A 26,598-nucleotide genomic window follows, 5' to 3' on the forward strand; every position below is an offset into this window, starting at 1 on the left:
GACTGTCTCACTCTTATATTTCTATCCCCCCAAAGTCTACTAGCACTTTACTGAATCTCAGTCAGTCTTGATTAAGTAGCAGGTACAGTGCTACTTAATTTAGTTTCTTCCTCTGTAAAATGGGAATACATTTCACAGATTTGAATATCGAATGAGACCATGTTTGAAAAACACTTTGCAGACTTCAGAGTTGTCTCTCTCTCTCTCTCTCCCCCCTCACCCCCTTCCCTCTCTCTCTCTCTCTTTCTCCCCACCACCCTCTGTCTCTGTCTCTCCTCTTTTGATATATAGCTCTTTATATATCTAGAAAGCATCATCATTATTTAGGTTTGGGTTGGGGATCAAATTGGAGGATGCTATAAAAGTATTTTGTAAGCTGGGTCTGCAGGTCAAGAACTATAGTTATGATTATTTCCATTTGTCTCCCTCAGCACCTGTGTGCCTCCCAGGGGGCAAGTGGGGGGTTCTTCGCACTTTAAGCAGGGTCAGACTGAAACAGGCACCAAATAGTTCCGGAGCCATCAGGTGCCCTGCACAGCCAGCCCTGTGCAAGAGACCTGGGGAGTGAAGTCTATTTCTGTTCTCCAGGAGCTCACACCCCTGCCGGGAGATAAGAAACACAGCATGCATATGAAGTGGAATAATTAAGGACCAAACTGAATTGTGGGACAGAGCCAGGAGGTGCAGAGGAGTTCAGAGAAAGGCAGGATGGGATGGGATGAGGGAAGTGGTCAAAGAAGCTTCCTGGGGGAGTGGGGCTTGGAGCTGAGCCTCTGAAGGTAGGGCAGATTTTTGGACCCTAAGCTAAACAGGTAGGGGGAGGATATTGTAGTGTGTGTGTGTGTGTGTGTGTGTGTGTGTGTGTGTGTGTGTGTGTGTGTGAAGGCTCTGAGAGACAGCAGTGTCTGAAGCCTGGACTGGCCCACAGTTCCTGGCCTGTCCTCTCTCCTAAGATATGAGGTTGGAAGAATTGTCAACTAGTCTCAAGAGTGGATGATGGGTTCCTAGATTTTAATCTTCAGGACCAAAGGCTCACTTTTGGGGGAAGGGCAAATGGGCCTGCCTAATGTGATTGTTCAGGTTTATTTTATTTAAATGAACATTTCTTCTCCATCAGGGCCCCCTCCCCTGCCATCCACAAATATTGGTTAGCTCACTGACCATCCTGGAGGAGATCTGGGTATCCAGCCCAGACTGGGATGGGATTGTGGAAGCTGATGGCTTTTGCCGCATATTTGGCTAAAGTGTGGCTTTGTATATCAGGTTGTGGCTCAGATGGTTCAAGTCTGAGCATTTGTTCTATTTGTATTGGGAGTGCCTCGAGGCATGTATGTTGTACACGTGGATATGCATATTTTTGTGTGGCTCTGTTTGCATTAGGGCTGTGGGATGTGTGTGCAGGGAGGATGTCTTATGGGAGATAGGTATAAATATATATTCTGTGCAGTACAGATTTGGGTTTGTGTATAAGGCTGGATATTGCTCTGTCACGGTATGTCCAGAATGTGTGTCTTTCAAGATTACAGATTTAGAGCTAGAGAGGAACTTAAGGGTTCTTCTAGTCCAGCCTTCTCATTCAAGGCCCAGAGAGGAAAAGCCCAAGGTGGTCCGTACCTACTAAGTGGTGGATCTAGGAATCAGACTCAAGGCTGTTCATTTAAAACCATTGCACTTTCCAGGGCAACACTGGATTGTGGGTATAGTCAATTTGTTTCAGTAAACATTTCTTTAATTACGCACTTACAAAAATGAACACTATGGAAATGTATTATATATGATAATACATGTATAACCCAGATCGAATTTCCTGTTAACACTGGGAGGGGAAGGAAAGGGAGGGAGGGAAAAATATTAATTTCTAAAAATTTCTTAAGCATCGGCTCTGTGTGGGGTATTGTTCTAGGACCTGGGGATGCAAACATGGTATAGCCCCTTACTAAGATACATACAGGATACTAATGTTAGTAAGTATAATTAGCGTGATAATTAGTAATTAAAATGAGTAAGTATAAAGTAATTATAATTAGTAAGTATAAATATTATGATTAGTTAAAATATAAAGTGGGTCAATATATTTTTCTTTATTTTGTTAAAGATTTTCCAATTACATGTAAATTATTTTTTAAATTTAATTGGTCAAAGTGATGGAGTGCATTCCAGGCAAGGCTACTGATGGCTCAAAAATGTGACTGTGGGTCAAGATTAGAAAACATTGTGTAATCCATGGAATAGAAACATGGAATACATGAAAGAGAGTAATGGGAAATCAGATTGAAAAAGTAGATTCAAGCCAGATTTGGAAGGAAAGAAAACAGGAATTTAATTGCCTACTGTGTGCCAGGCATTGTGCTAAGCACATTATAAATATTACTTCATTTAATCCACATAACAACCCTGGGGAATAAGTAGTATGATTATCCTCATTTTGCAGTTTAGGAAATTGAGTCAGACTGAGATTAAGTGGGTTGCCCAAAGTTACCCAGCTAGTAAATGTCAAAGACTGCATTTGAACTCAGATCTTTCTCATTCCAGGCTTAGCACTCTTTATCTGCTGTGCCACTTAGTTGTCTTCAGCATGGGAGCCCTTAAGTAACAGGTTAAGGTCTTGAATCAGGGCAATGGGAATGTGAGGATCAATGAGCAGAGGAGAGATGTAAAGAAGAATAGACAGGATTTGGTATATAATATGGTTTTTGTGGGTGTATGGGGTAAAGTTGAAAGCTGGATAGCCTGGAGGTTGGTGTTGAACAAAATCACCAAGTAACAGAAAGAGGCATATTGGGAGGATATTGGCAGTAATGGGTTCAGTTTGGAGCCTGTTCTGTTGGAGAGGCTGGTGGGACATCTCCATGGAGATGCCCAGCAATTGCTTGGATGTGAAATGCCAGGGGAGAGATGGGGGCAGGACATACAAATTGAAAAGTCATGTGCAGAAAGGTGATAATTGAAGCAATGAGAGGGATGAGATCATCATAGGGGAGAGAGGAAGGACAGGAGGGAAGAGGGCCAATGACAAAACATTAGGAGACACCTGCATGTTGATGGATGAACCCATGAAGGAGACTGGGAAGAAGGGCTCAGATGGGTAGGAGGGAAACCAGAGGAAAATAATATCACAGAAGCCAAGGGAGGAGGTGAGAGTATCCATGAGGAGAGATGGGTCAACAGAGTAGAACACTATAGAAAGGTCAAGGAGTTTGAGGACTGAGAAAAAACCACTGGGTTTAGCAGTTAGGAGACTACCTAGCATTTTGGTTAGGTTGGTGGATTGGAAGCCAGTTTGCATGGTGATGGGGGTGAGAATAGTTATAGTGAGGAGTGAGGAAGTGAGTCTAGGTGTCTGTCAGTGAAAGGTAGGAGGAGACCTAGTTGGATGATAGCTTGAGAGGAGGACAGAGTCAAGAAAAGGCTCCTTCCTTCCTTCCTTCCTTCCTTCCTTCCTTCCTTCCTTCCTTCCTTCCTTCCTTCCTTCCTTCCTTCCTTCCTTCCTTCCTTCCTTCCTTCCTTCCTTCCTTCCTTCCTTCCTTCCTTCCTTCCTTCCTTCCTTCCTTCCTCCCTCCCTCCCTCCCTCCCTCCCTCCCTCCCTCCCTCCCTCCCTCCCTCCCTCCCTCCCTCCCTCCCTCCCTCCCTCCCTCCCTCCCTTCCTTCCTTCCTTCCTTCCTTCCTTCCTTCCTTCCTTCCTTCCTTCCTTCCTTCCTTCCTTCCTTCCTTCCTTCCTTCCTTCCTTCCTTCCTTCCTTCCTTCCTTCCTTCCTTCCTTCCTTCCCCCCATCCATTCATCCATTTATTTGTTTGTTTGTCTTTTTATTATTTAAATAAAGAATAGCCAAGATCTAAGCATGCTTCTAGGCACTGGGAAAGGAGCTAATTGATAGGTGAGTTTGAGAGTGTAAGGAAAGGGGGGCAGCTAGGTGATTCAGTAGCCTAAAGATGGGAAGTCCTGTGTTCAAATTTGACCTCAGACCCTTCCTAGCTTTGTGACCCTGGGAAAATTACTTACTTTACCCCCATTGCCTAGCCATTACCAATCTTCTGCCTTGGAACCAATGCACAGTATTGATTCTAAGCCAGAAAGTGTCAGTTTAAAAACATTTTAATTTAATAAAAAAAAAACCAGAAAATTGAAGAGAAAGATGGGATCAAGGCTGCAAGTTGAGAAGTTAGTTTGGGCAACTTATTCCTTAAAAACTGGAGCAAAGGAAGAGAGAATGGGGGCGAAGGCAGGCATTTTGAGGCACAAAGATAAAGGAATTCCTGCTGATGGCCTCATTCTTAGTAAAGTAGGAGAATTCATCTGTACAGAAGGGACACTGGGGTTGGCATAGGGGCTTAAGAAGAGAGAACAGCTGTTCTCTGGGGAGAGTTATGGTGAATTAATCAGAAATGAATAAAAGGATTAAGGTTTAACATGGAGGGTCCACTTGAAGTTAGATAACAGATTGGTAGTGGACTTTCTCAATGTGGTTTCATGACTTCCTTTAATAGTGAAGAGGAGGGACAAAGAAGGAGGTTGAGAATTCCATATCAGAAAGGCACTTATCAATACGATTCTTCCTCAGATAAGAGCCAAACCATTTCCCATCATCCCCACTCATGAAGACCAGCCCTCTCAAATATATGGATATACATACCAGCATAGGTATAGGACCTCACTTCCTTCCCTTCACAGAACTGCCTGTAGTTTCCCAGTTCAATGAAGGACTGCTGTCTTCCACCCTGGAATCCCTTGACCCCTTGCCTTTCTGATATGGAATTCTCAACCTCCTTCTTTGTCCCTCCTCTTCACTATTAAAGGAAGTCATGAAACCACATTGAGAAAGTCCACTACCAATCTGTTATCTAACTTCAAGTGTTTTCCCATCCAGTATGTCCCATCCATTCTGACCTTTGAAGTATCCAGTGAGAGTGAGAATATAATCATGCCCATTTTACAGGTGAGAAGACTCTGAGAGAGTGAAACAACTTGGCCAGGGTTAAACAGTGAGTCAGAGTCTAGGCTAAGACCTAGATGAATAAAGCACACTTCCCAGTACTTCTTAGCTTGACCCCAGCATCCCCTGGGCTTCTGCCCTCCTGTCTGATGGCAGCTGGAAGCCTGAGCCCTATGACCTGGTTTTGGTGTCATCTTGTCTAGAGATAAGGGATTGACTGGATGACCTTTCAAGGACCTGAACCTACATCATCCATACTTTGTGATGTAGTGAGAAGGATAAGCCAACAGCTTAAGGACACCACCTATCACTGCCATTTATGTTGCAATATAATTATAGTTATATTGCTGGAGGTTTCCAAGTAAAGGCTGGATGTCCATTCACTGGGGGTGTTGTATAAGGGTTCAGGCTGGATTAATACTCTTAGGGACAGCTAGGTGGCTCAGTGAATAGAGAGCCAGGTCTGGATACAGGAGATCCTGGGTTTAAATCTGACCCTCATACACTTCCCAGCTGTGTGACCCTGGGCAATTCACTTCACTCCCATTGCCTAGCCCTTTCCTCTCTTATGCCTTGGAACCATACACAGTATTAATTCTAAGAGGGAAGGTTAAAAATGCTTGTTGACATACTCTGGAAAGTATAATCTATTGTTTTTAAGTGCCAGGTAGGAGATGCTTGTTAAGTTGTAGGAGTTGGTCATGATGGTCTGAGATCCCTTATAGCATGGACATCATATCTTTCTTTTATCCCTCACTTTCTTGGCCTTCAAAGAAACTTGATCTGAGTTTGACTCACTCCGATGATTATCCCCTGGCCTCAGCTCTCCATTTTCTCTGCTCTTTTTATTGCCCATTCCTTCCACCCGCTCCCCTCAGTCCCTGGCCATATCTCCTCCTTTTATACTTAAAGGACAGTTTGTTTGGGGAATAAAGAACACTTGGACTAGAATTTGGAAAACCACTGGCACTTTTGTCTTATTCTAGTTGTGTTTGATGGTGTGTGGGGCTAAATTAAGATGTGTGATAATTCTCTGTTTCACACATAGACAAATGCATACATACACATCTCTCCCCTGATCCACCCCATCCCTTCCCTCTTTCTGTCTTCACTCCCTCCTTCTGTCCTTTGCTCTTCCCTTCGTGACCTATCCTTCTCTTCAGTTCTCTTCTGTTCCCTCCTTCCCAATTCTTCCTGACTCTCTCCTTCAGTTCCCACCTCTGCCTCTCTCTTCTTTCTCTTTCCTGTTTTCTCCATCTACTCTAGCTACCCCTCTGCCAGAATATTCTTGGATTTTAGATTTTTAACTAGAAAGAAACTCAGACATCATTTCATCCAGTCCCATTTTTCATATTTGGAAACTGAGCCTGGAGGAGTTGACTTGCTCAAGGTCACACATGTGGTCCTTCATGTTTCTGTTTCCTCTTCAATCTTCTACCTTACTTCTGTCCCTCACTGTCCTCCTCCATCTCTTTGTCCCTCCTGCCTCCTTATCTCTCTCTGCTCCTTACCATTCCATATTCTGTCCCTTACCATCCCCTGTCTCTAACCCACATTCCTCTTCTCCCATATTTGCCTTTTGTTGTCCTTGGATAACTCCCTGGTCTTCACTCTCCTTCCACCCCTTTGACTTTCTTGTCCTTTGCCTCCTTCCCCTGCGCTCTTCTCTCTGTCTCTTTCTCTGCCTCCTTCCCCTGCGCTCTTCTTCTCTCTGTCTCTTTCTCTCCCTTCCAACGCTCCCTCTTGACTTCTGTATCTCTCTCTGTCTCTTTCTCCTCCTTTCTTTCTTTCCTTCTCGTCTCTTTCCTCTCTGATGCCTTTGTCCATTTCTCACCAGGGGACAGGAGAGGGGAGAAACGTGTCCCTCTTTGTGTCTCTCTCCTTCTCCCTCTTCTCTTCCTTTGACCCACTTTTGTTCTCATTCCCTCCTCTTTCCTTCTGACCTTCCTTCCTGTTCCTCTGTCTCTCTCCTCTGTCCCTCATTCTCCCTTGCTGTCCCTGGGCTCTTGATCTCTCCCTATTGCGTAGTCTCTTCCTCAGCTCTGTGGGGAGTTTCAGCTCCTAGTCATTAGGATGGAGGAGATGGTCGTCATGGCAACTGTTGTCATGTCAGGGGCTACTGGGATAGGGATTAATAGTATCTAGGTGAGAGCTACCTGAGTGGAGACTGATTGATTCATAGGAGGCTTGATGTTTTTCTCTGCTACTCATAGCTGTTAAATACCTTCTTTCCCTGCTCCCCCCACAACTCTCTCTCTCTCTCTCTCTCTCTCTCTCTCTCTCTCTCTCTCTCTCTCTCTCTCTCCTTTCTCTTTCCCTATCTGTCTGTTTCTGTCTCTTCCTCTCTGTCTCTCTCTCTCCCTCCCTCCCTCTCTCCCTGTCTGTCTCTTTCTTTTCTCTTTCTACCCGTCTCCTCTCTTCTTTTCCTTTCTTCTTCCTTGTGTCCCTCTCTTCCTCTTCCTCCCCCTCCCTCTCTCTTTCCCTCTCTCCTCCTCTCTCTCTGCCTTTCTCTCCCCCTTTCTTTCCTCTCTCTTCCCCTCTTCCTTTTCTTTCCTGTCTGCCTGTCTCTCTCTCTCTTGGCCCCCTCTTCTCTCTCTCTGTTTCTCTTTTCCTCCCTCTTCCTTTCTCTCTCCCTTTCTTTCCTCTCTCCTCTTCTCTCCCTTTCTCTGTCTCTCTGTCTCTGTCTCTGTCTCTCTCTCACAAACACACCACTGAATACATGTCCCCATATAGCCGGTGTGTGTGCCTCCAAGTGTGTATGCTTGAGAGAATGTATCTTGTTTGTGATTATGTGACACATAATCCTGTGTGGTCTGCACCTATGGGTGTGTCTGTAAAGTCTTTGTTCCGCATTTGTGTCTACGTGCCAGTGGGCCTTTGTGAGGTTTGGGGCTTCTTTGTGAGCCTGTGCACATCTTTGTATGTGTGTGGAGGATATGTGTGCTTATGTGAGTTTGTATGCAACATGCGTATGTGTCTTTGTCAGGTTGTGTATGTGTAGTATGTCTTTGTGAGTCTGTGTGTCTGTGTGCTCTGAATGCTATTTGGAAATCCCCCAAAGCCCTGATGAATTTGTCACCTTCCAGCTCTCAGTGCTAGCCTGTTCCTCCCTCCCTCCCTGCCTCCCTGGTGTGAGGTAGGGTAGTTCAATGGGGAGAGCTCTGACCTGGTTAGCAGGAGAGCTGGGGCTTTGGGCCAGTCTGAGGCTTCCTTTCCTCCTCTGTAAAATAAAGGACTTGATTTAGTTCATCTCTTTCTGATCTGACATTCTGTGCTCTCTGCCAGGAGAGACTGCAGAATTGGGGGGCACCAGAAGCACCCTTGCTTGTTAATTCCTCCTCGAGCTCAGGCTCCCCCTCTGGACACTGGGGCCAGGACCCCTGGTTGGAAAAGGTGTGTGTGTGGAGCCCTCCGAGCTCCTGGGGATGACTCAAAAGTGGGAAGTCCCAGTAATCGAAGCAATTAGTCATGGGAGCAATTATGCTAATTGTTCCACTCCATGAGTCACTTCCAGCAAGTAAATACTGATTAATTCATTACTGAGCCTAAGGGAAGGGAACTGGACTCTTTCTGGGCTAATAGCTTCCTGCCCTCTTGCCCTCGGTGAGGACCCTCTCCCCCAACTCCCTTTGAGAGAGCCAGGCTTGGTAGGGGGCCTGCTGGGTCTGGTGGCGGGTCCCCTGGCCCCCGGGCTTGGCTCAGAGAGAGCCCAGCTGGGTCGGAAGCCTTCCCAAAGCCCTTCTCTGACTTTGTGAACATCAGTGGGGAGGCTGAGCATTTAAGCTAGCTGGGAGGGCTCTCCTCCTTTAGGCATCCTCAGGGAGAGTCACAGCCTCCGAGGAATCTCTAAGAAGGATTCTTACCCATCAGTAAGTGGGAGAGGGAGTGGGCAAGGGGAGCAGAGGCTAGAATGAACACAGGAGGCAGGGGAGTCCAGTCTAGTTAAACTCAATATGACTCCAGCCCAGCTTCCTCCTAAGGCTTCTGGGAGTGCTACTGCTCTTCATCCAGCCTCCAAGGTTCTTCACCTTATTGGTTCCTTCTATTTCTGGAGGCTCCAGCTTTTCTCTCCTCTCCAAGGCTCCTAACCAGTTAGAGACTAAACCCTCTTAATTCTCCCTCTACTACATCACTGGAAGCAGCTACAGGTTTGCAGGTTGGTATAGAGGAAAGGGAGACTGGTCTTAGAGTCAGAGGACCTGGGTTCAAATTTTACCCTGATGCATACTTACTTTACTTACTTTTAAAAAAGACCCTTACTTTCTGTTTTCATAGCACTCTTTAAGACAGACAAGCAAAGGTCAGGCAAGTGGGATTAAGTGATTTGCTCAGGATCACAGAGCTAGGAAGTATCTGAGGTTAGATATGAACCCAGATCCTTCTGACTCCAGGCTTGGCACTCTATCCACTGTGCCACCTAACTACCCCTTACTTGCTGCACTGAGCCAATCATATCACTTCCCTGGGCCACATTTTCCTCCTGGCCCCTGGGAGCCTTCCAACTCTAGAACTATAATCAACTGGCCACTGAGAGCCTTCCAGCTCTAGAACTATAATCAAATCACATTTTGTTCCTCTCCTTCTGCCACCGTCAGCCAACTTCAGGTCCTCATTTCTGAGATCATGAAATCATAGAGATAGAGCCAGAAAAGGACCTTAGAAGTCAATGAGTCTACTTCATCTCAAATTTTCAGTTAAGGAAACTGAGGCCTGGAGTGTCTTGTTTAGGGTCACAGTAAGTGCTCAAGGCAGGATTTGAACTCAGGGCTCCCCAACTCCAAGTCCATGAGCTGCTTAGCTCACATGTTAAGCTCCATGTCTCATCATCCCCAGGGCCCTCAACCAGGGTTTGCCTCCCTTGACTACCTTGAATACTATTGATATTCCTCTCAAGGTTTAGCAGCCAGAACTTCCAGGACCAGGGCTCCAGGTGTGATGTGGCCAGGCAGAGGGCTCGAAGGCTTAAGGCACTATGCTGGTCATGCATTCTCAGTGGGAGATACCCAGCTGCCTGGCTCACTAATGTTCAGCTACAAGTGGTCCATGAAAACCTGCCTTCCCCTGGGGCTTTTTAACAGGGGCTCTTGTCTGGCCATCTTGTACTGGTACAGCTGGTTTCTTCAAATCCAAGTGGAAGAGCTTACGTCTATCCCTTTAAAACACTTTCTATTGGTATCTTTTGTTTTTATGCTGTCTTCATTTCCAAATATATCTCCTCTCCTTCCCCCACCTCCAGCTAGAAATAGAGAAGGGGGGTGGGGAAAGGGGAAGGAGGGAGAGAGAGGCAATGGGAGGGGGAGGGGGAGGGGGAGAGAGACAGAGATGGAGACAAAGAGAGAAATAGAGGAGATGGGGGAGAGACAGAGAGGAGATACACACAGGGGAGAGAGTAGAGAACAGGGAGAGACAGAGACAGGGACAGGAACAGGGAGAGAGACAGAGAAATAGAGGAGTTGGGGAGAAGCAGAGGAGATATATAAAGGAGAGAGAGACAGACAGACAGAGACAGACAGACAGACAGACAAGAGAGAGACAGAGACAGAGAGAGAGACAGAGAGACAGAGAGAGAGAGAGAGAGAGAGAGAGAGAGAGAGAGAGAGAGAGAGAGAGAGAGAGAGAGAGAGAGGAAATTCAGCAGAATTGACCCATGTTAATTCAGTCTGGTGGTCTTTGCAGTGTTCCATGCTTGTAATCACCCCCTTCTACAAAGGACTTGCATTTTCTCCTCTCTCCTTGGAGGTCCAGTTTGCTCCTTCTTCATAGCTCTCTAGCACTCAGTTTCTGTTTCCTTTTCATTTACATGGCTGTGGTCTTTGCTGCTTTCCCGTTTCTACTTTATTCTGTAAATCAGTTTTCTGCCTCACACGATGATCATAGATCTAGGAGTGCTGGCAGAAGAAGTGAGGGGCCGGCTAGTCCAATCTCCTCGTTTTTTATAGATGATGTCATGAAGGTTCAGGGAAGTTAAATGAGAAGCCCAAATTGAGTAAGCATCAGAAGGCTTATTTGAACCCAAGCTCTCCTTTGTTTACCAATATTTCACTGGAAATAAGTTCAGACTGGAGCAGAGAGGTAGGTCATCAGCCCATCTGTCTAACTTGTTGAGATCTTGGGTCCTTATTTTGTCACCTCAGTGTTACCCTATTCCTGTCTGTGTCTTCATCCAATCATTGATGTAAATATTGAGTAGACCATTTATTCCACTGAGATCTCTCCAGTATGACCTCTGTCCACTCATCACTACTCTGGTTCAGTTAAGTAAGTCATTCTGGAAACGTTGTTTTTAAACCTTTACCTTCTGCCTTAGAATCAGGGAAAGGGACAGGGAGAGAGACAGAGAAATAGAGGAGTTGGGGAGAAACAGAGGAGATATATAAAGGAGAGAGAGAGAGAGAGAGAGAGAGAGGAAATTCAGCAGAATTGACCCATGTTAATTCAGTCTGGTGGTCTATGCAGTCAGTCAGGGAGATCTGGATTTGAGTATCACCTCTGATTCTGATTGTATGACTGACTAAGCCACTTAACTCATTTGTGCACCTAAGAGACTCTAGGACTGCAAGGTGCCATGATTTTGCAGATCTGGATGGAGAGAGGGAATTTCTTCACTGGGAGATCCCAATGTTAATGAAATCACCAATCTGATGAGTTAAAATCCTAGAGATAAACATCCCAAAGTATACCAGACTCCCTCCAACAATTCAGCAGAGTAACAAAAAAGACGATTGTGCTTAGTGGAATTTACCATCCTACAGAATTGGAATTTTTTGTTGTTCAGTCACTTTTTTCAGTTGTGGTTGACTCTTGGTGACACATTTGGGGTTTTCTTGACTAAGATACTGGAGTGGTTTACTATTGCTTTCTCCAGCTCATTTTACAAATGAGGAAATGGAGGTAAACAGGGTTAAGTGACTTGTCTAGGATCACACAGCTAGGAAGTGTCCAAGATTGGATTTAAACTCAAGAAGATGAGTCTTCCTGACTCCAGGCCTGGCACTCTGTCCACTGCACCATCTATTTGCTGTTAGAATTTTCCATTCATTAAAGGAAAGGGAAGCTGTGTGCTATAACAAGACTTTACCCAAGTTTAATTTGACCTAAGGTTTATTGTCATTTATTGCTCTCTTCATTTGTGTGGTCATTGTCACAGTGGCATCTCTCTCTTTCCCTGACTCTGTCTGTCTCTTTTCCTCTCTTCTTGTCTGTCTGTCTATATCCCTGTATTTGCCTGCTTCTGTCTTCGTTTTGCTGTGTCTCTAACAATTTTTTCTCTTTGTCTCTTTGTCTCTGTCTTTCTTTCTCTTCCAGCCCTCCTCTTCTCTTGTCTTTTTTTTGCTCTCCTTCCCACTTCTCCCACCTCTCTCTGTCTTTCCCTCTCCTTCCCCCTGTCTCTTTCTCTTTCTCTCTCTCCCTCTCCTCCCCAACTTCTGTTTCTGTCTCATTGTCTCTCCCTCCATGTCCTCCCCCATATCTCTGTCTATCTCCGTCTCTCCTTCCCTCTCCTTCTCCCCTTTCTGTCTCTCCCTCCCTCCCACTCCTCCCCTGTCTCTTTCTCTCTCTCCCTCTCCTCCGCCACTTCTGTTTTTTGAATTTGTCTCCCTCTCTTTCTCTTCCCCCCATTTCTGTGTCTTTCCTTCCCTCTCCTTTTCCTCTTTCTGTCTCTCCCGCCCTCTCCTCCCCCTTCTGTCTCTCCCCTCTCCTCCCCACCTGTTTCTGTCTCTGTCTCTCCCTCTCGGTCTGTCCCCTATCTGCCTTTCCCTCTCTCTCCTTCTCCCCGCTCCTCTCACTCTCCCCCATCTCTCCCTCCCTCTCCCCTTCTTCTCTACTCTTCCCTTCCCCTCTCTCATTCACCAGAATATGGAGGAGAGACTCTCCTCCCTTCCTGACATGGAGGCGTACTGTGCCTTTGCCCTTCCCCTGCTGTCTGTCTAGTGGCTGAGTCCAAAAGGAAAGGAAATGAGGTCAGCCAGGTATGATCCGTTCTTCATGAACCCATACTGGCTCCCGGTGCTTTCTACAGGGTTCTGAGAGCACCCCTTTCATAACAGACTCCAGCGGATTGCCAGGAATAGAAATCAGGCGATTAGCTCATCGTTTGAAGAAGCCACCCTCTTCCTTTTCTTGAAAACTAGGCCTCCATTTGCCTGCTGCCAGACCCACAGTGTGTCGTCTGTTCTCTACAATTTTTCAATGATTGGCAATGGCTCAGCAACCACATCCCTTTCTTTCAGTCCCGGGATCGCTACTGATGCAGGCCTGGCCACACGAACCCTTTCAAGGCAGCTGGGTCCTTCCAGGCTCCTCCCTCATCCTGGAGAGCTCACTTCCCAGTTAAGCATCTTCGTCTTTTACTTTCCATTCTGAAGGGAAAGCAGGAGAGATGAGGAGGGCTGGTGCGGCTGGGTTTTTTTGCCTTTCTCTGACTTCTGTTGTCACCTGGCTCTCCTGAGGCAGTCATTCTGTCTCTGCTTTGATGTCCCTTTTGCTCCCCAGGAAGCTAAAGAAAACCCCCAAACTATGTTCTTTGTTTCTCCCTCAGCCTCTGAATTGTGTGTGTGTGTGTGTGTGTGTGTGTGTGTGTGTGTGTGTGTGTGTGTGTGTGTGTGTGTTTAAAACCCCTAGCTGGCTCTTGAGCTTTCTGGGTATGCACCTCAGACTTCCCTCGAGGGGTGGCCCTTCTGGCCCCTTCTTCTTCCATGAACTTGGCCATCTCTTCCTGCTTCATGCCTTGTGCATGTCCTTCCACTCTCCATCTGTTGAAATTCTGCCCATCCTTCAAAATGACTAGAAATCTTAAACTCAGTTTGTCCCAGACAGAACTCGTTATCCTTCCCCCAAACCCTTCCTAGTGCCTTCCCTTTGTGAATTATTTTTGTTTATCTTGTACTGGGGCAGCTAGTTAGCACAGCAGATAGAGTCCCAGAATGGGGAGTCAGGAAGACCTGAGTTCAAATCTAGTCTCAGACACTTCCTAAGTGACCCTGAGCAAGTCACTTAATCCTGTTATGTCTCAGTTTCCTCATCTGGAAAATAAGCTGGAGAAGGAAATGGCAAACCATGCCAGTATCTTTGTCAAGAAAACCCCAAATTAGGGGTGTGAAGAGTCAGACATGACTGAAATGACTGAACAACAACAAGTTTATTCTGTCTATAGTTGTATATATTTGTGTGTTGTCATTTTTAGGGCTTAAAGGCACAGTGCCTATAATATAGCAAGGACTTACTTATTAATTAAATGATTATCACTAATGAGCGTTAGGGTTTATTCTGTACCAACCCCTAGAGTTTACAAAGAAACTGAGTTCCTACCCTTAAGGAGCTCACAGTCTAATAGAGGAGACAACATGTAAATAATTAGGCTTTTACAGATATATACAGGGTAGGGGCAGCTAGGTGACTCAGTGGATTGAGAGCCAGGCTTGGAGTCAGGAGAAGCTGGGTTCAAATCTAGCTTCAGACACTTACTAGCTGTGTGATCCTGGGTATGTCACTTAACCCTCATTGACTAGCCCTTACCACTTTTCTGTCTTACAGTTGATAACTAAGAGAAGATAAAGGCTTTAAAAATCCATCCATCCATCCATTCATCTATCTATCTGTCTGTCTGTCTGTCTGTCTTTCTGTCTCTATCTATCTGTCTGTCTATCTATCTATCTTTCTTTCTGCCTGTCTATCTATCCATCTATCTGTCCATCCATCTATCTGTTCATTCATCCATCCATCCATCTATCTATCCATCCATCCATCTATCTATCTATCTATCTATCTATCTATCTATCTATCTATCTATCTATCTATCTATCTATCTATCTATCTACTTACTTATCTATCTGTCTGTATCTCTGTTCGTCATCCGTATCCATCCATCCATCCATCCATCATAATGAGAGAGAATCCCAGAGGGAATATATGGGTGATATGGTGTAGAGAAGAGCCTGTTGCAGAAAATGGGATTTCAGTTGAGCCTTGAAGGAAACCATGTGGAGGGGAGGGAGCAAAGCATTCCAGGCCTGGAACATGGCCAGTGAAAGGGCCTGGAGTTGGGGAATGTAAGGTTACCTCCTCTGTGAAGCTTCATGTGATTCTGCCTTCAAGAAATTGCCTTTTCCTTGCACTTTCCCATCGATAAATTAACAAACCTTTAAATGCCAGTTATATACTAGGTGCTTCCTACTTGCAAAGAGCTTCTCTTCTAATGGGAGACAAGGGCATGAATTAAAGAAAGAATAACTACAAAGAATAAATGCTAACAGTTACAACGTAGTTAAATAGAGGATAGTTTGAGAGGGAGGGCACAAGCAGTTGGAGGCATGTGGAACTGCTAGCAATATATTTTCATTTTCTCTTCCAGACACTAAAACATTAAAGAGTTTTATAGCCTCAGCAAGCTGTCAGTAAATTATTGAATGAATGAATCCGTGAAATAGTACTCTTTTCTTTAGTGGGGTAGAGAGGGTTCATGATTTAATCCTAGGCACCAAAAATGAATGCACTCCTTAGAATAAGGGGAGGATGCCTTTGACCTCAGCAGGTTGGTGTGTTCTTTGTGTTCCCAGAAGAAGAAAGGATAAAATCCTGTGCCTGGAGTCTGAAAGATGGGTTTAAATTAGAGCTCAGACACTTCCTAGCTTTGTGACTCTGGGTAGATCACTTAAGCTTTTTGTGCCTCAGTCTCCTTATCTAAAAATGTGGATAATAATAGCATTTATCTTGAATGATTTGTTGTGAGACTAAGATGAAATAATATACCTAAAGTGGTAAGGCACTATGTAAATGCTAGTAATTATCCCCATTTTACAGATGAGGAAACTAGAGGTAAATGACTGACCAGGGTCATACTGCTAGTACTAGGATTCAGTCTTGTATCTGGTGTAAGGATAGATCTGGGGGTGGGAATGAGCCTTGGAGGCCATTTGGCCAAGACCTGGGCTTGGTCTAACCCGGGCAGAGCAGATGTATTTGTATCTATGATTAGGGCTCAGACTTGTCCATTGATGTGGGATGGAGTGGACCAGAGAGAAGCTAATCAACCCCATGGAGGGATCAGACCCTTATCTTTGATTGGCTGCTGCCTCTGATCTCTGATTTAAAGCAGGGCTGGAGGATGTAATAAATGGAAAGATAAGAGCAGAATACAACTCTTGACAATCAAGATTCCCCAAGCATCAGGCTCTGACTTCTCTTTCTGGATTCACTAACCTTCCACCCTTCTTCCCTCCCCTTCACTTGTCAAAGATGGAGGCTATAAGTTGTGTCTTTTCCAAAAAGTGGAGAAGGGCCAGTCCAGATGCCGTCATCAACTGACCTCCAATCCAGATATTTCTTGTCCCCTTGGGCAGATTGCCCAGGTCCTGTCCTGGCTTCTTGTAGCCTCTCTCATAGGGCAAGGGAGCATGGGAAAGCAGCAGCTTCTCTGGAAAGTCCTGAGACTTGGGTGCTGTGAGATGCTTCAGGGAGAAGAATGGTTTATAGGCAGAGGTCCTGGCTCGCCATCTAGTCTCCTTGGATTTTCTAGTCCATTCTTCCTTCTCAAAAAGAGCATTGAGTATCTCTTATTTCTCCTTCACCCACAGCCTCTTTCCTTTCAGGTTCTAGTCCCCATTTTGTTCCTTTATTCTTCCCAGCTTCCCTCAATCACCCCTTTTGCTTCCTGCCTCTTGACCTTGCCCATTGTATCTTTGGGATAGTGAGTGCTGCCATGTTTTTCTCTGATCGGTCTACTTGCTATCCCTTTTGTACAAAGTGCCATCTTCCACCTCCGTGGATTTAATAGTCGATCTCTTAAGCCTAAGAGTTTCTCCTCACCCTTACCTCTAGGAATCCTTCAGTTCTTTCAAAGCTCAAGCTGATGGGGTTTTCCTGACCTCTCCCTACTCCCTATCTCCAGTTGCTAGTACTAGGAGGCACAGTGGATAGAGTGCTGGGCCTGGAGTCAGGAGAACTCATCTTTCGGAATTAAAATCTGGCCTCAGGCACGGTAGTGACCCTGGGCAAGTCAATGAACTTTGCTTCAGTTTTCTCATCTGTAAAATAAGCTGGAGAAGGAAATGACCAACCCCTCCAGTGTCTTTGCCAAGAAAACTCCAAATGGTGTCAATGAAAAGTCAGATACAACTGAAATACCTGAACAACAATAGATTATGTTTTATGGATGAAGAAACATCATTTATTTATTTATTTTTGCACATGTAAAAATCCACCCCAATAAAGTGTAAGTTCTTTAAGGTAGAGGACCATTTCTTTTTTCTTGTTGTAATCCCAGAGTTTAAGCATAGGATGTGGGACATATAATTGTTCAGTTGTTTCAGTTGTGTCTGACTCTTTGTGACCTCTTTTGGGGTTTTCTTGGCAATGATACTGAAGTGGTTAGCCATTTCCTTCTCTAGCTCTTTTACAGATGAGGAAACTGAGGCCAGCAGGGTGAAGTGACTTGCCCAGGGTGACACAGCTAGGAAGTGACTGAGGCTAGATTTGGCCTCTGGTCTTCCTGACTCCAGGCCTGGTGCTCTCTCCACTGCATCACTTAGCTGTCCTGTGGGACATGGAGTCAGTGCTGAGTAAATACTTTGCTAGTGATCTGCTCTTAGGGTCATGATCATTCTGTATAATTGAGTGAGTCGGGAGTTTAACCCAATGAGGGCTGAGTGGCACCCCCAATGTCCTTGCCCTAAGTGTGGGGAGATTGGGCCCCCTAAGTGATGCCACAGCAATAGCTCTGGCCCCGTTCCTTTGCTGTGGGTATGTGCCTGGGTGGTCTCCAACCTCTCTAGGTGTCCACTGACTATCCCATGGGTTCCTTGCTGCTGATTTCTGTCCCTTTGCTCCTCCCTAGGCTCAGAGATGGCGCAGTGAGAATTTTGAGAGGCCAGTGGATCTGGAGGGATCCGGGGATGATGACTCTTTCCCAGACGACGAGCTCGATGATCACTACTCAGGCTCTGGCTCTGGTTGTAAGTACAGCCCCTCCTCCTCCTCCTCCTCCTCCTCCTCCTCCTTTCCTCCCCCTCCCCCGAGGCCCCCTCTGGGCCTGTCTTATACAGGAAGCTGCTGGCTCCTGCCCTCGTCCCCTCCACCATCGGCTCTTGTGTTCTGTGTGTGCCTGGCACTGTGCGTTCCCGTAGCGGAGAGCCTCCTCTCCCAACCTCGCCCAGTCCACGCCGCCTCCACCGTCCCCCTCTCTGTCCTTCCTTTCAGACTTTGAGCAGGAGTCTGGGATCGAGAAGGCCGTACGGATGAGCACCAATGTAGCCGTCGCCCTGTCCACCACCCCGGCGGTGCTGCCCACCAGTGCCGTGCAGCCCATGGGCACCCCCTTTGAGATGCAGCCGTCCGAGAGCCCCAGCCCCAAGTCTGCCACCACCGTCTCGGCGGTGACCAAAGTCTCGGCGGTCCCCACCGTGGCTGCCTCTAGGGCCGTGGAAGCCATGGCCACCGAGGCTCCGGCCGTGGCCACCGAGGCTCCGGCCGTGACCACAACCACGACAGCCGCTGCCACCGCCGACATCATCCCGACCGCCGCCAGCATCTCCACGTTCCCTCCGTCCGCCGTCAGCGGGCCAGTTCCTCGGACGACGGTCCTCCCCAAGCTGCCGCCTCCTCCCCCGGCCACGGTGGCGGCCACGGTGGCGGCCACGGTGGGGGCCACGGTCCAGGCCACAGCCCCTGCCACCTTCACCCTCTCCACGGCAGCTTCTGGCCTAGACACAGAGGTGTCCACCCCGAAGCCGGTGGTCACTTCCACGCCAAGCACCTTGCCGAAGCCGGAGACCTCTAGGCCCCCGGCCGTCCTCGAGAAGAGCACCGTGGCGGTGGGGTCGGAAGCCCTCGTGCCCACAGAGGCTCCGCAGGTGGGAGACGGGGAGGGGAGGAGGGAGCTGGGGAGGAAGAGGAGGAAGTGGAGCAGGCTGCGGGGAGGGGCAGGCATGAAGGAGGCCGGATGTGCCCATGCTTTCACAGCACCCCTTTCTCAGATGGGCTCCCGGACTCCTCCTTGGTCCATTTCCTCCATCCCTCTTCCTCTGCGCCCATCGTTTTCTTCTTTCCTCCGAGTCGGAGCCAGAAAACTCTGGTTCCGGTTCTGGCTTTCATCACCGACTGCCTGCGGGACATTGGGCGCGTTTCTGTTCCCTGGTTAGGAAACGAGGAAGAATTGGGGGGTCGTCGGGGACCTCGTCCTTCCTGCGGGGCCCTTGCCCACTCCCCTCCCCTTCTGTTTTCATTTCCTGCAGACCCCTACCCCAGAAGCCCCCCTGGCTACGCAGCGGGACGTCGAGGCAGAAGTACCCTTCCCCAGCGGGGACTCGGAACCCCCAGAGGAGGGGATCACCCAGCCCGAGCTGGACAATGAAGTGGTGGCCGTGGGGGACAGGACCACCGTGGCGGGAGTGATGCCCAAGGACGAAAAGGGTGGGCCGGACCTGTTTGACAACACCATCGACTTGGGCAACTCGGCAGCCCAGCTGCCTCAGAAGAATATCCTAGAGAGGAAGGAGGTGTTAGTAGGTAAGCACTTACATCGTGGTTCATGCCTTCATTCCTTTTCATTCATCTCATTCCCTTTTCTCCTGGGGGGAGCCCTGGGAGTTTGTGGCACCACCGAGGGGCCCCAATGGGGGTCTCCCCACACCGAGGAGGAAGATATTCGGGGTGCTGTTCAGCATCCCTGATTGGGTCACATTCCCTTTAGTTCAGACTTCAGGGGCTCCTCTTTAAACCTGGGAGGGTCCCCCTATTCCTCCTTATGGGGGGGTGGCATGGCAGCAAGAACCAGAGCCTCGGTGACCCCTGCCCTAAGCCCGCTTCCCGTCTCTCCCTTGCAGCGGTGATCGTGGGAGGGGTGGTCGGAGCCCTCTTTGCTGCTTTTCTGGTCACGCTGCTCATCTACCGCATGAAGAAGAAGGATGAAGGGAGCTACACCCTGGAGGAGCCCAAACAGGCCAGCGTCACGTACCAGAAGCCGGACAAACAGGAGGAGTTCTATGCCTAGAGGGACCTCGGTGCCTCCTTCTTGCCTCCCCTCCCCTCCCCGTCCCCCAGCCTTCCTCTCCTCTCCTTTCCCCCCTTTTGCTTACCCCTTGGACAGAACTGACCGTGAGTCTTCTACATCTGCTGCACTGGACCCAAGTTACTGCTGGTGCAGGGGACGTCGTCCACACACCCTTGTGCCCTCCCTCTGGCCCCTGGTGCAGGACCTTGGAAAGGGGGCGGCCAGCCTCCCCTCTCCTATCTACCCAACTCGGATTTGCCACCCAGACCCCGTTTGCTCCCAGAGGAGCGCCGACCAACAGCCCTCCCCACTCCCCAGGCCAAAGCTGGGATCGGAGGAGCGGGCGGCCAGCCAGGCTGGGGCTCCCAGGACCTGGGCCAGATTCCTATCTGTGGGAGAAGGAAGAGTCAGACAGAACTTTCTTTGGTGGATAAATGAGGGGGCGAGACTCGGGAATCTTCCTCTGTCCCTCGGGCCCTCTGTGGCCTTCTCATCACACCTGGGAGGTTTCTCCTGCACTGGCAGCGGGGCACCTTTTGTCACGGGGCCGCGCACCTTTAGCGTAGTGGTGTTGGGGCCCCCGGCAGCCAATGCCATCTCTTAGGCGGGACGTCTTCTGGCCCTGTGGACGGTGCTGGACTGGAGGCTGGAGAAAGAAAGAGAGGGTGAGGAAGAGAGAGTCTGAATGGAAGAGGGGAGACAGTGGGAGAGGGGAGTGAGTCGGGGAGCCTGAGGCTCTCTGCCCTCCCTTGCCCCTTCCCCCTGCTCCGGAGGCTCTCTCGGACCAAACCTTGAGTCACCTTTCAGTGCCAACCAGCATCAGGGCTGACAAGCATGTGGCTTTGCCAAGAGTGCCTGAGAGTGGCTGGCTCACGCCTTCTCCAGAGGAGGGGGGACATTCTTTCTCTCCTTCCCCAACCTCCCTTGCTGGACCGCGCACAGACTCTCTCTGTGGCTTTAGCTGGCAAGGGCAGGGGGTGTCTGGGCAGAGATATTCTGCTCCAGGCGAGGCAGCCACCCAAGGGGTAGTGTTTGCCAGACACGACTTTGTAACAATCAGCCACATATATCACTCACACAACCCAGCATGCAGTCACACACACACAAAGATCACATACTCCAGGCCCACCAGCCATACCATCGAGAGTCCCACACACCAGTCATCGGCATATCCTGAGTCAGTATCACCAGCCTCACGGGCTGTAGCCGGGCAGCCGGGGAAGCCCGTCTTCAAAGAAAAAAATAGGGGGTTGTGGGTGGGCAAGGGGCCTGCCTTCCCCTTCTCCCGGCCCTCACAGCTTATTCTCCCCTTCCCTGGATGCTTGGAGCCAGTGGGAAGAGCCGGGGCGGGTGGGAGGGAATCATTTGATGGGTCCAGCCGTAGGGATCCTCCTGTGGATTTGGAAAGGAAGGAGACAGTCCTGGTGGACCCAGGAACCAAAAGCCAGGGGCCTGACTTCTGTGGTGGGTTGTAGGAGCGTCCCAGTGTGCCCGCTCCAGACTTCCTCCCCAATGGCCTAGGAACGGTCCTAGGAAGGACTTTCACTGAAGCTGACCAACTTGCCCAGGAATGGCCTTCGACTCCCTGCTTGATGCTGGCTCCTACTGTATTGGCCAGGTCATGGGCCTAAGGGTCTGCTAACTCCTGGAAGCCACAAAGTGCCTGCCTGGATAGTTATAAGCAGTCCTTAGCCCTTTGCCGAGCCCGACTGACTTGTGACTCATGTACGGACACTGGCGCGCCCCCAACCCCCCTGGCGGCTCCTGTGGGGAGACCTGGGCATCTCAGGGCCTTTGGCCCCTTCTCCCCATGGGACTTGCAGGAGTCAGTTGTGGGGTCCTCCTGAAATCCTGCAGAGATCCTTCTGGCTCCCCATCTCATGGGCCCCACTCTCCCTCATCCATAGTTTTTGACCTTGCTTATGGCTCTGGAAGTGGGTGCCATGTATGCACTTGGGTCTGTACAGTTTGTATCTTCTGCCTCCTTGAGACGCCTGAGAAACCCGCCATCTTCTGGGAGCATCTGTTGTTGGAGGCCTTCCTACCTGGACCCTGGCCTTCGGGGGAGGGGGGCTTCCCCATGCCGACAGTCAGACAAGGGACTGGAACAATATCGTCACCTCCAGGTCCCACGCTGGAGCCAGTCTTTTCCAGATGGATGCACTTCCCTGCAGAGGCACGGAGCCTGTGGCAGGCTGTCTCAGACTTGGGGGAGGTGGTATTTTTGTTGGGGGAGAAGGGGCTGGAAGGTGTCCCAGGGATGGAATCTTGGTTTTTGGACTGTTAGCCTCCCCTCTCCACCTTTCATGTCTGTCTCACTTATCTCATTCCCCTGCTTTGTTGGCTCCTCTCGGTCCAAAGTCAAGACATCCCCTTGAACAACTGGTGAATTTTGAAGGGTGCAAGTAGGTGATGGGGAGAGACTTGTGGCGTCTGGGGGAATGTGAGAGTAGATAGAGAAATCCAGACGGAAGCCTGGGTGGGAAACTGAGGGAGGCTGTGGAAGGGTCCGAAGATGTTGGCCCCAGCTGCCCCATCTCCTCCTGTAGGCTTCTGTCAGTGACCCCTTTTCAGTTAGACCCAAGGCCTTCTGTCCACTCTTATCACAGGCCCTCACCCAATTCTGTCAGCCTTGTTCCTTCCCCCAACCATCCACTCCGAGGGTCATGGTCCACAGGAAGAGAAGAGTCAAGGTTGGCAGGCTGATGAAGGCTCTAGGGCCATTTCCCAGTGAGGTAGTCTTCAGTGGCTTCTTCCTTAGGCTAGGAGTTCGTTGGAGTGTCAGAGCTCAACTAGGAAAGAATTGATCCTCAAGTGTTTGAGTGTGGAGGGGCAGAGCATGGGGCTGCCTGAATCCTAGCCTCCTTGGGGCTAGCCCCTTCTGGGGACCTGAGTCCTTTTTCTAGGCTTCATCTTTGGTCCTTATAGTTGTCACAGCCCCGACGTTGTCATCGCTTTGAAGGCTGAACTGACATGGAACTTTGAGGCCAAGTAGCTGGGAGCTAAAAATGGGAAGGGACCCTGAGAAGTAAAAGTGAAATAATATTGCCCCCCAGAAACTGGTGGGGAGAGAGGTCAAGCTGGCGTCAATGGTCATTCCCTGGGGCCTCCCTTTCTTATTTCTAACTGGGAATATGATATGAATGTCTCAGTGTCTGTCCTGTTCGAATGAGTCACCTTAAACATTGCCCTCATTTCTTGGCAGTGGTTTGGCTTGGGGAGGATCTCTGGGGAGAGTAGGGAATGGGGAGTTTTGGGGGGAGGTAGAGAAACTATAGGCAGCTGGTTGCCAGAGTGAGTTATATCTATAATGAGGGCAATCTAGCCAGAAGGGAGTTCATGTAGCCTGAGGGCTTCCTCTGGCAAGGAGAGTGGGGGGTTAGAACCTGGAGGAAGCCCCTCAAGAGTTGGGCTATCTGGAACCTGGGCTTTCAACCCCAGGACCAACATTCCCTCGGAGGCCATCTTTGGTGACGTGTGTTTCCCATTTCTGGGGGTCCATAGAAACTGATAAGAGTGGTCCCTAGTGGAATGCCCATTGGGAAAGGGAAGTTGGAGGAGAGAGCCAACTGGGCTGGGGAGCCTTGTGGTTAGGAGCTTGGGGCCCCTGTGGAGGGTCAGCTGGTATTGGATTCAGGACCTGAGAGATGCTGAGAGGTTGGGTTGGAAGGGCTGCCAGGAAGCAGACATTCCCATTCCCCCATGACTCTCAACCATTAACAAGGCAGCTGCTGGGAAAAGCTGCCTTTTGGGGTGTCCCTCTGCATTTTCTAGATGGCACCCTTTCTATTTCAGGGCACCCCATCCACAATTTCAGGACAAGTGTTCCTCCACTTTCTAGAGCCACCCTTTTCTCCTCTCTCCATTTGTGGGGCAGTGACCCCAGGCTGCTCTCCTTGTAAATAGGAATTGAAGAAGCCTGTATAGATTTACAAATAGCAAGATCACCAAAAGACCTGGGGCCTGAGGATCTCAGGGTACATGGCCCAGTCCTGAGAGCTTCTCAAAGTTCCAGGCTCTGGCACACCCCTTGGAGAAGGGGAAAAGCCTCATGGGCTGGAGCTGGGATCATGGCCCTCCCCTAAACGGTGAATGCATGTAAATATTTTTAACAGGAATTGGGTCTCATGCAGCAGACCCCTCTTTGGGGGCTCTCCCTCTACAGAACCACCCCTGAGCCTGGGGCTTGGAGGAGCAATTTTCTGTGCATCCAGGTGGAAGAAAGGGGAGAGCAGAATCCCCCTACCCCTACCCCATCTATATCTTTCCCACTCAACCTGTTTGTTAACTGTTTTTGTCCTGAGTTTATGGCCAAAACTTTTGAATAACAAGGGAGAAAGAGACCAACTGAACCCTTCCCCATCACGCAGAACTAGTTCAATCCCTGGGCTGATGGCCCAATTCTGTAATGGTACCATTATTATTATTATTATTATTTTTTAATTCTTTCTGTGTTGTGCCCATTTATAAGAGGAAATAAAATTAAGTCATTTAAAGGATGCTCCCTGGCTGGGAGTGGGATGAGCATCAGAATCATTTCTCTAGGCCTTGGGACTGAAAGGCCTTGACCTCACATCTCCTTGGCAGCCTAACTGGAAGCCACCTCCATGTGCCTCAAGTCTTCCCCTTAAGGCTACACCCAGGGACCATCAGTGCCACTGTTGCTTTTAGAAGAGTCTAAGAAAACAAGGGAAATTAAGTATCTCCTGAGAACCATTAACTTTCCACTAACATTTATTAAGCACCAATTTATTATAGAGCACTCTTTAAGTGCTGGGGAAGATAAAAAGGAGACCATTCCTTTCCATGGAGTTTAAGAGTCTACTGCGGGGCTGTGACACCAATATTTTAAAATCTAAAACTTGAAAGGTGCAACAAAGGGAAATGAATAAAAAAAGCTCATGTTCAATTGGGGAAATCAAGGAAGGCCTCATGGAACTGGCATTAAGATGGGCAGAGCAATGAGGTAACACCCAGAGAGATGATTAAGTGACTTGCCTGAGGTCCCATGGGCAGAGAGTGGCAGAGCCAGGATCTGAGGCCAGGTTCTTAACACTATGTAACATTGCTTCTACTGTGAAAGGCTCATTGCCAGAAGACTGGCCACTAGATGGTGACATGTTGGTCATGGTGCCACTCATTACAAAAGGTCCCATGTGGCCTCCTTCATCTCCCACAGTGATGGTGGCGGAGTGGTAGAGAATGGGGGCGGGAGATGTCAACCATCCCACAGTTTTCAAGCTTTTCTATAAACTAATGTTTAGGTGTGACCTTTGTTAATGACCAATAACTTGATACTCTACTAGAATAATCTGTTCATTTTGAGACTGAGAAGCAGTGTGCTGTAGGGGAAAGGATGCTACATTTAGACCCTGGCCAGCCCTGGATTCAGATCCTGGTTCTGACACTAGTTATGTGATTCTGGGCAAGTCACTTAAACCCACTGAGCCTCACTTTCCCCCTCTATAAAATGGGGATAATCATATGTGCTGACCAATGCTTTGTAAACCTAAAAGAGCTATATAAATGCAGGTTATTAAGCGTATCCATATTAATCTTGCTATAAATAATATAGAAGATATAAGAAAGTTTCAGTAACTAGTAGAATGCCTTGTAGGTTCTTGGAGAGCTAAATAAAGAAGTTGATTTCACAGAATACTTGGTCATCTCACTTTGCAATGCTTGTGATTAGAATTGGCAAACCGATGACCATTGCTGCTTATGGACCACCATCTGTTTTAGGGGATGATGAAGGTTCTATGAAGATGTTAATGAGATCCTTCCAGTGGTGAACTTTTACCTTAATAGTGACTTCAGTGCAAAGATAGGCACAGGGGAGGATGTAAAAAGGTCAAAAATTTTGGTTTGAGTTCAGAGGATGAACAAGGGGGAATGATTGTAGATTAATCAGAAGCTTGACAGTACAAATCGTAAATATTTTCTTCAAGAGAGTGGGAAAGAGTTTAACATGATGAGCATCAAGCTTCATCACAATAAATAAAATTGACTTAGGAGACAATACTTTTGGTTATCCAGCATGGGAGAAGTTTCAAGATCAACTAGATTGGACAGGAATCAAAATGAAAGATGAGATGACACTATGAATTTACAGAAGTTTGTTCTGATCTGTTTAATCAAGTCATTGGTTCTAAAAAAAGTGAGAAATGGACACAGATGGATTTTCATTGTTTTTTAGGTTTTAATTAAGGCAAAAATCTTCACAGTGAAGATGAAGGACCCAAGAAGCTACTTAACTGGAAAGCTTGTAGCCAAAGACAGCTCTGTAGAGTACAACCTCATTCACAAAATAGCAGAGAGAAGGATATCGAAAGGATTATAAGCAATATCACCTCAAAGTACAACTAGAAGCAGTTAAAAGAGAAACAAGCTTACAGAGAACTTGGTTTTAGATTAAACTAAATTGTATCATTCTGAGAGCTTTCGAAAACTAACATGAGTAGGAGACCAAATAAAATAGATGTGAACTTGTCTGCCTGCATTTCCATATCTATTTTCTCATCAATGACAGCAGTGGGAACGCTACTTTTGTATCTCACCATGGTACTGTGTGATGAAAGACAATGACATTAAGAAAAAATGAAGTTAGGACAAATGGCTGGATATGACCAAATATAATACAGAATAAAACTGTTCTGCAGGCAATATAACTTTAAAGACCCTTTGG

General features: G+C 48.0%; 1 protein-coding gene across 2 annotated transcripts in view; it reads left to right on the forward strand.

The window, feature by feature from the left end:
• Nucleotides 1-25,569, forward strand: part of SDC3 (syndecan 3) — a 70,679-nt gene extending 45,110 nt beyond the window's left edge. For both annotated transcript variants that reach the window (XM_007492996.3, XM_007492995.3), the window contains 4 exons: nt 17,760-17,877; nt 18,122-18,774; nt 19,156-19,429; nt 19,747-25,569. In XM_007492996.3, coding sequence (XP_007493058.2) covers nt 17,760-17,877; nt 18,122-18,774; nt 19,156-19,429; nt 19,747-19,913 — 1,212 coding nt within the window. In that variant the 3' untranslated portion in view covers nt 19,914-25,569. The remainder of the gene's footprint in view (nt 1-17,759; nt 17,878-18,121; nt 18,775-19,155; nt 19,430-19,746) is intronic.
• The last annotated feature ends 1,029 nt before the right edge of the window (nt 25,570-26,598 follow it).

Source organism: Monodelphis domestica, chromosome 4 (genome assembly GCF_027887165.1).
Source record: "Monodelphis domestica isolate mMonDom1 chromosome 4, mMonDom1.pri, whole genome shotgun sequence".
In the NCBI taxonomy this organism is placed as follows: Eukaryota; Metazoa; Chordata; class Mammalia; order Didelphimorphia; family Didelphidae; genus Monodelphis; species Monodelphis domestica.